The 15,550-nt window shown below is 43.2% G+C and overlaps 1 protein-coding gene across 1 annotated transcript in view; it reads right to left on the reverse strand.

Moving 5' to 3' along the window:
- senp1 (SUMO specific peptidase 1) overlaps window positions 1–15,159 on the reverse strand; it is a 94,682-nt gene extending 79,523 nt beyond the window's left edge. Inside the window, exon 1 of the mRNA XM_028798574.2 lies at window positions 14,277–15,159. Within this exon, the coding sequence (XP_028654407.2) occupies window positions 14,277–14,461 (185 nt within the window). The 5' untranslated portion in view covers window positions 14,462–15,159. The remainder of the gene's footprint in view (window positions 1–14,276) is intronic.
- Between the last annotated feature and the right edge of the window lie 391 nt (window positions 15,160–15,550).

The raw sequence follows: 15,550 nt of genomic DNA on the forward strand, positions 1-15,550 counted from the left end.
GGCACAATACCACCTGAAGAGGCTAACATAATAATAATAATAATAATTTTTTGCATTTATATAGCGCTTTTCTCACTACTCAAAGCGCTTAGCAATTGCAGGTTAAGGGCCTTGCTTAAGGGCCCAACAGAGCAGAGTCTCTTTTTTGGCATTTACGGGATTCGAACCGGCAACCTTCCGATTGCCAGTGCAGATCCCTAGCCTCAGAGCCACCACTCCGCCTGAAGGACCAACACACAAGTCAATACGAATTAAAGAAACATTACTAAGCCTGTAAACTGATGCACTTGAAGAGAGGACTTTGTTTTTTCCCTCTATAGGACAAAACATATTTTGTAGTCTTAAATGTTTAATGTATTAAAATAGGGGTGTTATTTATTTACCTGTGGGGCAGTTTTATTCTGCCCTGTTCATTCAGGGCAATGCCATTTAGCACTAATGCTCTGTTTTTAAACCCTTGCCGTAAACTGTGCATGTTACTTTATTATGTATTCTTTTAAAGTTTTATTTCATCATATCTATTATATAATACAATTCTAAGGTCTGTGTGTAACATTTTAGTGTGTGCACAATTGTGTCCCGTGACAGACTGGCATTATACTGACTGGTGGCTCTAAACTGAGACTTTCACTAAGTGGGCCAGTGTTTTGTTAAATATTTTGTGACAAACTTAGTGTAAATGAACTGTGACAATGCAAAGGAACTCCTTATATTACAATCTACTACAAGAAACCTCCGTTTTGCAAATACCTACCGCCTTCGCCCCCCTATGACCAAACTTCGTACAGTGGGTGACCGAGCCTTTGCAGTTGCTGCTCCACGGCTCTCGAATGCCCTATCTGAGAACCTAAAAACACAAGATTGGGGGCTGTTTTGAAAAACAGCTAAAGACTTTTTTATTTAGGAAAGCATATTAACAAGAATGCCACTAATTTATTGTTGTTTTATCTTTCTTAAATATTTTAATGTAGCACTTTGAGATTTACTAACTAATGTAAAGTGCCTTATAAATAAAATTAATTATTATCTATTCTAAACAAAAACAATAAGTGCTGACCCAGTGACTCGTGGCTCTAAATTAAATCTTTCAGCGCACAGTGACAGAATATAATCCCACTGACTGGTGGGTCCAAAATGGAGCTTTTAGTCTTCTCACACGATTGTGTCCAGCAACAGACTGACATTCTGCTGACAGGTGCCTCTAAATGGAGCCTGGCAGTGAGTACACACTTGTGACCGATGACTGACCAGCATCCTACTGACTGCTGAGTACATTAGAGACTTTTCAGTGTGTACACACAAATGTGCATCCCACTGACTGGGGGCTCCAAATTGAAACTTTCAGTAATAGCAGTCAGTGGGATAGCAGTCAACTTCTGAATTGAGTCTTTCAATGAGAACACAAGTGTACAGTATGAAGGGATATTTTGTACATTAAATTAACATGCAAATAAAATGTATGTACAGTGAAATGTGCCAATCTATGCATATAAAAGGCAAAGCCCTCCATGACTCCTCACTAATTCTCCCACTTTCCATATAGGTGGGAAACTCAAATTTCGCGGGCTCATTCCTTGCAGTGTACTTAACAAAAGTTAGGTATGTTTTATATCCTATTGCAACACCCAAGGGGGTTAAGAACAGGTGTAATCTCTAAACTGTATATATAGATAGGGGAAACCCGTCCTCACTATTTCTGTGACTTCAAATATACGTAGGAAGCCCAAATTTCCCATGCTCATCCTTTACACTGTACTTACAAACAGTAAGTATGTTTCATTTCACACCATGCCCCGTAATGAACTTTCGAAAATAACTTTTTAGCAGTCCTCACCATTATGCCATAAGAGAACTTTCGGAACTGACCTCTCCTTTTGGCAGGTTCTTGCATGCTCAAGAGTAAGCTCAGCAGACAGCTTGGTCATTTTACAGCCCGAGTGCAGAACTGTAAACATCGTTTATAAAGAGATCCTTACATCCTAAAAATGTGCATTTCTCATACACAACATTAACAATCATAAATTAAACTCTTTACAATCATCAAATTCACTCTCAATACTGAAATAAGCCTACGACAATTACATTGACAATCATGTTACGTTATTTTTATAATGTTTTCTTTATCATAACTTCTTTAACACACATTTCTCCACTGCGAAGCGTGGGTATTTTGCTACTAAATAAATAACACGTAATATGTGAGCATAAATTATTAAGTGATGACATGCTTATTTCTTTATGTATTTAATTATTTCTTCATTTATCATATTTACTCACGTTTAAGTTTTCCCGTGTATAATTCAGGACTTGATTTTACCGTATAATTTCCATCCATCCATCCATCATCCAACCCGCTATTTCCTAACTACAGGGTCATGGGGGTCTGCTGGAGCCAATCCCAGTCAACAAGGAAACAAACCCCAGGCAGGGCGCCAGCCCACTGCAGGGCGCACACACACACACACCAAGCACAAACTAGGGACAATTTAGGATCGCACCTAACCTGCATGTCTTTGGACTGTGGGAGGAAACCGGAGTACATGCAAACTCCACTCAGGGAGGACCCGAGAAGCGAACTCGGGTCTCCTAACTGTGAGGCAGCAGTGCTACCCACTGTGCCGCCCTATATAATTTCCAGTATTTTATAATGTTGGTCATATAAGTTGAAAGCAGAAAACTCAAACTATTGGTCCAGGAGGATTACGATATGCTAACGCCCATCTGAGAGAGTAACCACGGAGCACACAGCCTTTTTTTTCTCTATGTATTGTGCCTACATGACCACACGATAATACCTGAACTATTCGGAAGCGACGTTTGCAATGTTTTGTGCTTTCTGTATCTCACACCATCATACACCTTTATCTTAACGGCATCCCTCATCTACGATGGAGCGTTTGATCAGAAGAAAATATGAAGCTGGTTTTAAATTAAAAGCGAAAGAAATTGGTAACTGAGCTGCTGCAACAAAATTCAATGTGTCTGAGAAACTGGTGTGGTATTGGAGAAGGCAAGATGTTAAAAAAAAATAAAATAAAATAATGTGTCGTAAATTTGAACGGGCATATAAGTGGGGGTCTGATTTTATGATCGATTTTTCAGGTTTCAAGACCCAACTTATAAGCGAGTATATACAGTATTTATTTCAGTGACTCTGTATGCAATAAGAAACATGGTTTAAAAATTTGACCCATGAAAGTTGAGAGGGTGAGATCTAGCAAGTACTGTGCTTTGATTGGTGAATTGGCATTAAAGCATATGATCAGAGTTGTGATTCTAATATAAATTACTGGAACTCCTTTACATCAATGGCAATTCACCTTTATAATCCCTCACTGTGACTGCTCTTTTTATTTTTAGCAGGGTAAGAAGTTTCATTCTGGTAATTCTTGTACACATTTTTGTCAACTTATTTATTGAGCTTCTGTAAAAAGTCAAATTTCCCCCTTGGGACAAATAAAGTTTAAAGTTCAAAAAACTTCAAGCTCAAAGGTCTGTGGCAAATGAATGTACAGTAATTTCAAGCAGCTTTTCTTTGCAAAGTGGCTACTTTAATTCAAAAAGTTCCAGAATTCATCACGAGATGTCTGAACATGAAGTATCCACTGTTAGCACGACCATTGATGGCCAAATATTTACATCCACTCTACGGACGATTCAAAAATCAAAATTCAGTAACTCGCTGTAGCCCACCTTACTCAACTATCGACAGGTGACAATGAGACTTTTCATTCTGCATGTCACTGAAATAAATAAATGACGAAAGACAGTCATGTGAAAATGTTTGGGAACCCCTTTCAGCCTGCATAACAATGGACTCTCCCTTCAAAAAAAAAAAAAAAAAAAAAAAAGATAAGAGTGGTTTGTCTTTCATTTCCTAGAGACATCGGAAAACTGGGGTGTTTTCCAAACAAAGATTTTTAGTGAAGCAGTATTTAGTTGTATGAAATTAAATCATATGTGAAAAACTGGCTGTGCACAAATGTGGGTCCCCTTGTAATTCTGCTGATTTGAATGCCTGTCACTGCTCAATGCTGATTACTGTCAACACCAAATTGGTTGGATGAGCTCATTAAGCCTTGAACTTCATAGACCGGTGTGTCCAATCATGAGGTACAGTGCATCCAGAAAGTATTCCCAGCGCATCACTTTTTCCACATTTTGTTATGTTACAGCCTTATTCCAAAATGGATTAAATTCATTTTTTTCCTCAGAATTCTACACACAACGCCCCATAATGACAACGTGAAAAAAGTTTGAGGTTTTTGCAGATTTATTAAAAAAAAAACAAAAAAAACTGAGAAATCCCATGTCCATAAGTATTCACAGCCTTTGCTCAGTACTTTGTTGATGCACCTTTGGCAGAAATTCCAGCCTCAAGTCTTGTTGAATATGATGCCACAAGCTTGGCACACCTATCCTTGGCCAGTTTCGCCCATTCCTCTTTGCAGCACCTCTCAAGCTCCATCAGGTTGGATGGGAAGCGTCGGTGCACAGCCATTTTAAGATCTCTCCAGAGATGTTCTATCGGATTCAAGTCTGGGCTCTGGCTGGGCCACTCAAGGACATTCACAGAGTTGTCCTGAAGCCACTCCTTTGATATCTTGGCTGTGTGCTTAGGGTCGTTGTCCTGCTGAAAGATGAACCGTCACCCCAGTCTGAGGTCAAGAGCGCTCTGGAGCAGGTTTTCATCCAGGATGTCTCTGTACATTGCTGCAGTCATCTTTCCATTTATCCTGACTAGTCTCCCAGTTCCACAGCATGATGCTGCCACCACCATGCTTCACTGTAGGGATGGTATTGGCCTGCTGATGAGCGGTGCCTGGTTTCCTCCAAACGTGATGCCTGGCATTCACACCAAAGAGTTCAATCTTTGTCTCATCAGACCAGAGAATTTTCTTTCTCATGGTCTGAAAGTCCTTCAGGTGCCTTTTGACAAACTCCAGGCGGGCTGCCATGTGCCTTTTACTAAAGAGTGGCTTCTGTCTGGCCACTCTACCATACAGGCCTGATTGGTGGATTGCTGCAGAGATGGTTGTCCTTCTGGAAGGTTTCTCCTCTCTCCACAGAGGACCTCTGGAGCTCTGACAGAATGACCATCGGGTTCTTGGTCACCTCCATGACTAAAGTCCTTCTCCCCCGATCGCTCAGTTTAGATGGCTGGCCAGCTTTAGGAAGAGTCCTGGTGGTTTCGAACTTCTTCCACTTACACATGATGGAGGCCACTGTGCTCATTGGGACCTTCAAAGCAGCAGAAATTTTTTCTGTAACCTTCCTCAGATTTGTGCCTCGAGACAATCCTGTCTCAGAGGTCTACAGACAATTGCTTTGACCTCATGCTTGGTTTGTGCTCTGACATGAACTGTCAACTGTGGGACCTTATATAGACAGGTGTGTGCCTTTCCAAATCAGGTCCAGTCAACTGAATTTAGCACAGGTGGACTTCAATGAAGCTGCAGAAACATCTCAAGGATGATCAGGGGAAACAGGATGGACCTGAGCTCAATTTGGAGCTTCATGGCAAAGGCTGTGAATACTTATGGACATGTGCTTTCTCAATTTTTTTTTTTTTAATAAATTTGCAAAAACCTCAAGTAAACTTTTTTCACGTTGTCATTATGGGGTGTTGTGTGTAGAATTCTGAGGAAAAAATGAATTTAATTCATTTTAGAATAAGGCTGTAACATAACAAAACGTGGAAAAGTGATGCGCTGTGAATACTTTCCAGATGCACTGTATGAAGGTATTTAAGGTGGTCAATCACAAGTTGTGCTTCCATCCCTTTGACTCTCCTCTGAAGAGTGACAGCATGGGATCCTCAAAGCGACTCTCCAAAGATCTGAAAACAAAGATTGTTCAGTCTCATAGTTTAGGAGAAGGCTACAAAAAGCCATCTCAGAGGTTTAAAATGTCAGTTTCAACTGTAAGGAATGGAATCAGGAAATGGAAGGCCACAGGCACAGTTGCTGTTAAACCAGCAGGTCTGGCAGGCCAAGAAAACTACAGGAGTGGCATATGTGCAGAATTGTGAGAATGGTTACAGACAACCCACCAAAGACCTGCAAGGACATCTTGCTGCAGATGGTGTATCTGTACATTGTTCTACAATTCAGCGCAATTTGCACAAAGAACATCTGTATGGCAGGGTGATGAGAAAGAAGCCCTTTCTGCACTCACAACACAAACAGTCGCTTGTTGTATGCCAATGCTCATTTAGACAAGCCAGATTCACTTTGGAACAAAGTGCTTTGGACTGATGAGACACGAATGGAGTTATTTGGTCAGAACAAAAAGCGATTTGCATGGCAGAAGAACAACACCGCATTCCAAGAAAAACACCTGCTACCTACTGTCAAATTTGGTGGAGGTCCCATCATGCTGTGGGGCAGTGTGGCTAGTTCAGGGACTGGGGCCCTTGCTAAAGTCGAGGGTCCGATGAATTCAACCCAGTATCAACAATTTCTTCAGGATAATGTTCAAGCATCAGTCACAAAGTTGACGTTATGCAGGGGTTGGATATTCCAACAAGACAATGACCCAAAACACAGTTGGAAACCTAAAAAAGACATTCATGCAAAGGGAAAAGTACAATGTTCTGGAATGGCCGTCACAGTCCCCTGACTTGAAAATTATCGAAAATCTATGGGATGATTTGAAGCAGGCTGTCCATGCTCGGCAGCCATCCCATTGAACTGAACTGGAGAGATTTTGTATGAAGAATGGTCAACAATACCTCCATCCAGAATCCAGACACTCATCACAGGCTGTAGGAGGACAGCGTCTAGAGGCTGTTAGATTAGCAAAAGAGGCTCAGCTAAGTATTGATGTCATATCTCTGTTGGGGTGCCTAAATGTATGCACCCGTCTAATTTTGTTATGATGCATATTGCATATTTTCTGTTAATCCAGTAAACTTAATGTTACTGCTGAAATCCTATTGTTTCCATAAGGCATGTCATATATTAAAAGGAAGTTCAGCCAATGAGAAACAAAAATCCAAAGAATTAAGAGGGGTTCCCAAACTTTTTCATATGACTGTAAGTACACAAAGAACCAAATGTTTAATGAAATGTTTTTATTGCTAAATTTATAATCACATATCGTGGTTTTATTTGTTTATTGTTTCATTTCACAGTACATTTATTTGTGCATTGATTTTATTTTGTCCAAAATATTCCACCGTACCGGTGTTTCCAGAGACTATAAAATGAGACTCTGAATGTCGTGCCTGGAGAAAGAATGACGTCCCATGGAGTGAGGGTCTAAATTAATCCTTTCAGTGAGAGCACAAGTGTATGATGGAATATTTCAGACAAAATAAATACATACACAAAAAAAATGTTTTTACTGGTATAATGAAAGTAAATAAAAACACAGTATCTAAGCATAAATAATTAAATGTTTGATGAAGTTTGTTTTTTAGTCATTTCTTTCTTTATGCACTTAAATATTGATTTATTTATATATTTCCGAGTCGCCACATTCAACATGAAATATTTGTTTAAATGAAAACTGAGAGGACGGGCTCTAGCAACTACTGTGTTTTGATGGGTTCATCGTCAATGAAGCGCAAGCTTAAAATCGACAGGAACTTGAACTACTACAACTCCTTTACTCCACCGTTATTTAATTCCATGACAGTTTTGTTTTATTGCGTTATGTCACGGTGTGTGATGCGTCACTGAAATACACCCATATAGAAATAAATGCTTCATGCTTAATTCATGCTCACATTTTGTGTTTTTATTTCACAATATATTTAGTTGCATATATACTTCATTTTAATTTTATCCAAAATATTCCTCCATACGAGTATCCCCAGGGAGTCTAAAATGAGACTTTCAGAGTCAGACTTGTGTACCACTGACAGATGGCCTTAAATGGGGCTTCTCAGTATGAGCATGAGTGTGCCTGGTGGTTCAAAATTCAGCCCTTCAGTGTCTGCATGTGAATGTGCCCAATAATAAACTGAACAACTACATGTGTGTGCCCGATGACAGACTTGTGCCCTGGCGACTCTAAAACGAGCTTTTCAGTGTCTGCACATGAATGTGCCTGGAGACAGACTGGTATACCACTGACAGGTGGCCCTAAATGGAGCATCTCAGTGTGTGTGCAAAAGTGTGCCAACATCCCACTGACTGGTGACCCTAAATTGAATCTTTCAGTGTCGTATATGACAGATGCATTCAAGGTGGAGGTGGGATTACATCAGGGATCGGCTCTGAGCCCTTTCTTATTTGCAATGGTGATGGACAGGTTGACAGACGAGATTCGACAGGCGTCCCCGTGGACTGTGATGTTTGCCGATGACATTGTGATCTGCAATGAGAGTAGGGAGCAGGTTGAGGAGACCCTGGAGAGGTGGAGATATACTCTAGAGAGGAGAGGAATGAAGGTCAGTAGGACCACAAAGACAGAATACATGTGTGTGAATGAGAGGGAGGTCAGTGGAATGGTGAGGATGCAGGGAGTAGAGTTGGCGAAGGTGGGGTAGTTTAAATACTTGGGATCAACAGTACAGAGTAATGGGGATTGTGGAAGAGAAGTGAAGAAGAGAGTGCAGGCAGGGTGTCAGGAGTGATTTGTGACAGACGGGTATCAGCAAGAGTGAAAAGGGAAGGTCTACAGGATGGTAGCGAGACCAGTTATGTTATATGGGATGGAGACGGTGGCACTGACCAGAAAGCAGGAGGCAGAGCTGGAGGTGGCAGAGTTAAAGATGCTAAGATTTGCATTGGGGGTGGACAGCATAAGAAATGAGTACATTAGAGGGTCAGCTCAGGTTGGACGGTTGGGAGACAAAGTCAGAGAGGTGAGATTGCGTTGGTTTGGACATGTACAGAGGAGAGATGCTGGGTATATTGGGAGAAGGATGCTAAGGACAGAGCTGTCAGGGAAAAGGAAGGTCTAAGAGAAGGTTTATGGATGTGGTGAGAGAGGACATGCAGGTGATGGTGTAACAGAGCAAGATGGAGAGGACAGGAAGATATGGAACAAGATGATCTGCTCTGGCAACCCCTAACGGGAGCAGCCGAAAGAGGTAGAAGTAGTGTCCTATGCTAGTGTGCCCCATGACAGAATGGTGGCTGTAAACCTAAGCCTTTCAATGTCTGCACGCGAGTATGACCTGCGATAGCCCAGCATCCCACAGACTGGTGACTCTAAATTAAACCTTTCAGTGGCTACAGTACATGAGTGCCCTGGCAACTCTAAACTGAGCTTTTGAGTGTTTACATGTGAAATGTGCTCAGGGACAAACTGGACTACCACTGACAAATGGAGCCTCTCAGTGTGTGTGCACGAGTGTGCCAGGTGACAAGACCAACACCCCACTGACTTGTGACAAATTGAATCTTTCAGTGTGTCTGCACATGTGTGTCCCAATGAGGACTATAAACTGAAATTTTCACTGTCAGACCGAAATCCCACTGCCCCGTCTGCACACGAGTGTGTCCAAAGACAAAATGGCATCTCTAAATGAAGCCTCTCAGTGTGCGTGTCTATATGAGTATGCCCGGTGACAGAAAGGCATCCCCACTGGCTGGTTACACTAAATTAAACCTTTCGGTGGCTACAGTGCATGTGTGTGCCAGATGGCAGACTGGTGCCCTGCCGACTCTAAAACTAAGCCTTTGAGTGTCTACATGTGAATGTGCTCAGGGACAAACTGGAGTACCACTGACAGGTGGTAAATGGAGCCTCTGATGTAAGCATGTGTGTGCACAAGTGTGCCAGGTGATAAACCAACATCCCACTGACTTGTGACTCCAAATTGAATCTTTCAGTTTCTACATGTGTGTGCCCAATGACAAACTGGTGTACCAGCGACTGATGCTCTAAATCGAGCGTTTCAGGGTCTGCACATGTGCCCAATAACAAACTGATGTCCCAGTGACTGGTGTCTCTAAATCCAATGTTTCACCATTTTGCATAATTGTGCCCATAGACAGATTGTTGTACCACTGACTGGTAGCTTACATTTACAACATTTAGCAGATGCTCTTATCCAGAGCGACTTACAACAATGCTTAGTAGTCTACGACTGTTCTTCAGTCTTTAAGGCTAGGATTAAATCTACTGTCATTAAACAAGTTACCGCTGACCAAGTTGTACACAAAACCATGCTAGAAGAAAATAGAAAAAGGGTAGAAAAAAAAAAAAAAAAAAAAAGTATGGGGACTTTAGTCCCCCAAGTGCTGTTTAAAGAAGTGTGTCTTCAGACGACGTTTGAAGACAGTGAGGGTCTCCGCTGTTCGTACAGCAAGAGGAAGTTCGTTCCACCACTGAGGAGCCAACACTGCAAAGAGTCTTGATGCATGTCGTCCTCTTCTTTTAAGAGGTAGCTCTAAATCAGTGGTGTCCAACTCCAGCCCTGGTGGATCGCAGTGGCTGCAGGTTTTCATTCTAACCCTTTTCCTAATCAGTGACAAGTTTTCACTGCTAATTAACTCCTTTTCCCTTCATTTTAATAGCCCTGTTTTTAAATATTCACTCCTCTGAATTGATTTGTTTCTTCATTAAATGCCAGCCAAACAGAAATGAGATGTGAAAAGAGCCAACAGTTGACCAGCTAAACTGAAACGTCAAACTTCAGCCAGTTTCACTCCAACCAGTCTCTTAATGAGAAGCCGATTCTTGCTGTTCATTAAAGCCGTTACTGAATATCGTAACTTGTTGCTGCTCTCATTCTGCCACAGCAGACTGTTGATTTTCTGTTTTTTCGCTAAGACCACCGTCAAGATGTTTTGGTGACTTGAGCAGACCAACCTGACCGAGACCGTCGCCTTTCTTTATTTTCAGGTGAACTGGTCTTGTTTTGGGTCTCCTTATTGTTTGGCTGCTCATTAAGAAAAAAGAAACAACTAAGGGGTCCGAGTCACGTCAATTAAAACGAAGGCAAAACAAGTTAATCAGCAGCAAAAACGGTTAATTAAGAAGATGGTTAGAATGAAAACCTGCAGCCGCTGCGACCCATCAGGACCAGAGTTGGACACCCCTGCCCTAAATGAAGCCTCTCTCAGTGTGCGTGTGTGCGCAAGTGTGCCCAGTGACAATCCAACATCTCACAGACTGGTAACTAAACTGAACCTTTCAGTTTCTGCATGCAAGTGTCTCTGGTGACTGACTGGTGTCCCATTGCACCGTCTGAACGAGTGTGCTCAAAGACAAAATGGTGTCTCTAAATGAAGCCTCTCTGCATGCTTGCATGAATGTGCGAGGTGACAGAAAGGGATCCCCCACTTTACTGGTGACTCTAAACTGAACCTTTCGGTGTCTACATGATTGTGTCCGATGGCAGACTGGTGCCCTGGTGACTCTAAACTAAGCCTTTCGGTGTCTGCATGTGATTGTGCTCAGACAGACAGACTGGAGTACCACGGATTGGTGGCCCTAAATGGAGTCTCTCAGTGTCTGTACATGAGTGTGCCAGGTGACAGACCAACATCCCACTGACTAGTGACTTTAAAATTGAACCTTCAGAGGACTACACAAGTGTGCCCAATGACAAATTGTTGACTAATCTGTTTCTCACTGTAACTGGTGACAGACCAGCGTCCTACTGCAGTGTCTCACATGAGTGTGCCTAACGGAGCCTCTCAGTGCGTGTGCCTGGTGACAGACCAGCATCCCACTAACTGGCGACTCTAAACGAAGCCTTTCAGTGTCTGCATGTCATTGCGCTCAGACAGACTGGAGTATTTCAAGTCAATTTCCTCTTGGGATTAATAAAGTATCTATCTATCTATCTACTACTAAATGGAGTCTCTCAGTGTTTGCACATGAGTGTGCAGGTGACAGACCACCATCCCACTCACTGGTGGCACTAAACGAAGCCTTTTGATGGCTGTAAGCGAGTGTGCTCAGAGAGACAGACAGACAGGAGCACCACTGATAGGTGGCCCTAAATGGAGCCTTTCAGTGTTTGCACGTTGTGACAGACCAACATCCCACTAAGTAGTGACTTTACAGGTGCTGGTCATAAAATTAGAATATCATAACAAAGTTGATTTATTGCAGTAATTCTATTCAAAAAGTGAAACTTGTATATTAGATTCATTCATTACACACAGACTGATGTATTTCAAATGTTCATTTCTTTTAATGTTGATGATTACAACTGACAACTAATGAAAGTCCCAAATTCATTATCTCGGAAAATTAGAATATTGTGAAAAGGTTCACTATTGAAGACACCGGGTGCCACACTCTAATCAGCTAATTAACTCCAAACACCTGCAAAAGCCTTTAAATGGTCTCTCCGTCGAGTTCTGTAGGCTACACAATCATGGGGAAGACTGCTGACTTGACAGTTGTCCAAAAGACGACCACTGACACCTTGCACAAGGAGGGCAAGACACAAAAGGTCATTGCTAAAGAGGCTGGCAGTTCACAGAGCTCTGTGTCCAAGCACATTAATAGAGAGGCGAAGGGAAGAAGGACAAGATGTGGTAGAAAAAACGTGGACAAGCAATAGGGATAACCGCACCCTGGAGAGGATTGTGAAACAAAACCCATTCAAAAATGTGGGGGAGATTCACAAAGAGTGGACTGCAGCTGGAGTCAGTGCTTCAAGAACCACCAGGCACAGACGTATGCAAGACATGAGTTTCAGCTGTCGCATTCCTTGTGTCAAGCCACTCTTGAACAAGAGACAGCGTCAGAAGCGTCTCGCCTGCTGAGTGGTCCAAAGTTATGTTCTCTGATGAAAGTAAATTTTGCATTTCCTTTGGAAATCAAGGTCCCAGAGTCTGGAGGAAGAGAGGAGAGGCACAGAATCCATGTTGCGTGAGGTCCAGTGTAAAGTTTCCACAGTCAGTGATGGTTTGGGGTGCCATGTCATCTGCTGGTGTTGGTCCATTGTGTTTGCTGAGGTCCAAGGTCAACGCAGCCGTCTACCAGGAAGTTTTAGAGCACTTCATGCTTCCTGCTGCTGACGAACTTTATGGAGATGCCGATTTCATTTTCCAACAGGACCTGGCACCTGCACACAGTGCCAAAGCTACCAGTACCTGGTTTAAGGACCATGGTATCCCTGTTCTTGATTGGCCAGCAAACTCACCTGACCTTAACCCCATAGAAAATCTATGGGGTATTGTGAAGAGGAAGATGCAATACGCCAGACCCAACAATTCAGAAGAGCTGAAGGCCACTATCAGAGCAGCATGGGCTCTCATAACACCTGAGCAGTGCCACAGACTGAGCGACTCCATGCCACGCCGCACTGCTGCAGTAATCCAGGCCAAAGGAGCCCCAACTAAATATTGAGTGCTGTACATGCTCATACTTTTCATGTTCATACCTTTCAGTTGGCCAACATTTCTAAAAATCCTTTTTTTGCATTGGTCTTAATTGATATTCTAATTTTCTGAGATACTGAATTTGGGACTTTCATTAGTTGTCAGTTATAATCATTAACATTAAAAGAAATAAACATTTGAAATACATCAGTCTGTGTGTAATGAATGAATCTAATATACAAGTTTCAGTTTTTGAATGGAATTACTGAAATAAATCAACTTTGTCATGATATTCTAATTTTATGACCAGCACCTGTAATTTCATTGTTCCTTTGTAAAAGTGACAATGACAACAAAGATCTATCTAAATTGTTGATTCTAAACTATGCCTTTCAATGTCTGCACAAAATTGAGACTGGTGAGGGGCAAGCGTCCCACTGCAGTGTCTCAAGTGAGTGTGCCTGGTGACAGACCAGCATCCCACTCCCTGGTGGCTCTTAAATTGAATCTTTCCTTGTCTGCACTTGTGTGCCCACTGACAAATTAGTGTCTCTAAATGGAGCTTCTCTGCGTGTGTGCAGAAGTGTGCCCTGCAGTGTGACCCGATGAATCCGGATTAAGCCCATCAGTGTGTACCTGATCATAGATTGGTGTTACGCTAAGCAGAGATGCTAAACTGACCCTTGCAAAACGTGTACATTACTGAGATCTCTGAAGTACTGCCATCCCCGCAATGACAGACAATTGGTATAAAAGCGTTTCGCTTTCCTTGCCAATCCATCCGCGCGCACACACACACACACACACTAACTGACAGGTCCGATTTTTGGTTTTTAAACGCAGAACTCGCGCGTACGGTTACACGTGTGCAGCACACTTGGACCCCACGTCCACGCAGGACTGGACATCCTCCGAGCAGTTGCCGGTTCCATCACATTGTCACGCTTCCCATCACACTTTTCTGGTCGGTCCGCACCTTTTCACCATTTTTTTCCCCCCCACACTACTCGGTAGCTCCAGACGGCGCCCACTTACCTCTCCAGCGCTCGCTTGCCCACTCTGCAGCCCAACGCGCTCCGCTGTGCGTTGAAACTCCGCTTGTCCACAGATGGCTCGCCGCCCCGCTCTGCAATGGAAGCCCAGAGGCCTCGGTCTGATTGAGGAGCGCTTTCGGGACTCGGGCCGCCGAAACGGAGAAGATCACAGACTTTCTGTAACATCGTCCGAGTGCAGCCGCCGGGCGTCAGTGGAGGAAAGCGGGAAGCTGAGTCCGCTCGGCGTCCGGGGCGTGCAGCCCGGAGTCGGGCGCTCACACTCACTGGAGCGTCTTCTCGATGCGTATTCAAGATTAGAACAAAAAGAAACCCCCCAATTAAATAAAAAAGAAAACCGAAATTCCCGCCTGGAAACTTTCGAGAAAACGTCAGCTTCTGTAGCGGCAAAATGCGGTGGGGAGAATAAAAACAAAAGCAAACAAAAATCAAAACAACTGTAACAGCTCGACCTTATCGTCTCTCCCGCTCCTTCCCCGTTTAAAACTACAACAGGGCCACAGACACGCGCAGTCGACCGGAGGGCCGCCCCTCTCCACTCGAGCAACCGGCCCCCTCCATTGGGCGGCCAGGCCGGTACGAAGCACTCAGCCGTCAGTGTGCATCACAGGGATTGGCCGAGGCGAGTCGGGCCTGCAAGCGCGCTGCACTCGTAAAGACCGGGGGGGGGGGGGGGGTGGAAAGGGTCGAAGGTGTAGTAAGTTACACGTGAGCTACAGAAGACACGAGATGGGAAGAAAGTAAACAAAAAAAGAATGCAAAAAAAGTAAAGAGAAAGCAAAAACGCACGAAAAAAAGTGGACGCGTCTCGTTCGTCTTTCTAGATGCGGAACTGTTCGAACCCCTCGCGCGCGCGCGCAAGCCCCGTGTCACGTCACACGACCTACTGGTCGGGGGGGGGACTCGTTTTATTGTCATTCGTCTCATTCATCGCCGGGAGCTTCACTTACTGTCGCACACTTCGAGGCGGTTACTCGTGACTGTAATGTCGCCGTACTTTACTCGGCACCGTTACGATACATTTGTGCGGAATCTTATGAAGCGCCAAGCGTATTATAGTTAACTAGACAAAGAGCCCGTTTCGACAACGTAAGATGAAACGGGCACGAGTTTGTGTCAGTGTATGAAGAACAAATGATAAGTAACGAAGAAGTTGTTTTGTAATGATTGTAGTCCGCTTTACTCATTACTGTACAGGCTTGTACTGTTAGTTGATGAATTTTCCAGGCCTATAGTATAATATTGAATGATGAATGT

This window comes from Erpetoichthys calabaricus, chromosome 3, assembly GCF_900747795.2.
Source record: "Erpetoichthys calabaricus chromosome 3, fErpCal1.3, whole genome shotgun sequence".
Lineage (NCBI taxonomy): Eukaryota > Metazoa > Chordata > Cladistia > Polypteriformes > Polypteridae > Erpetoichthys > Erpetoichthys calabaricus.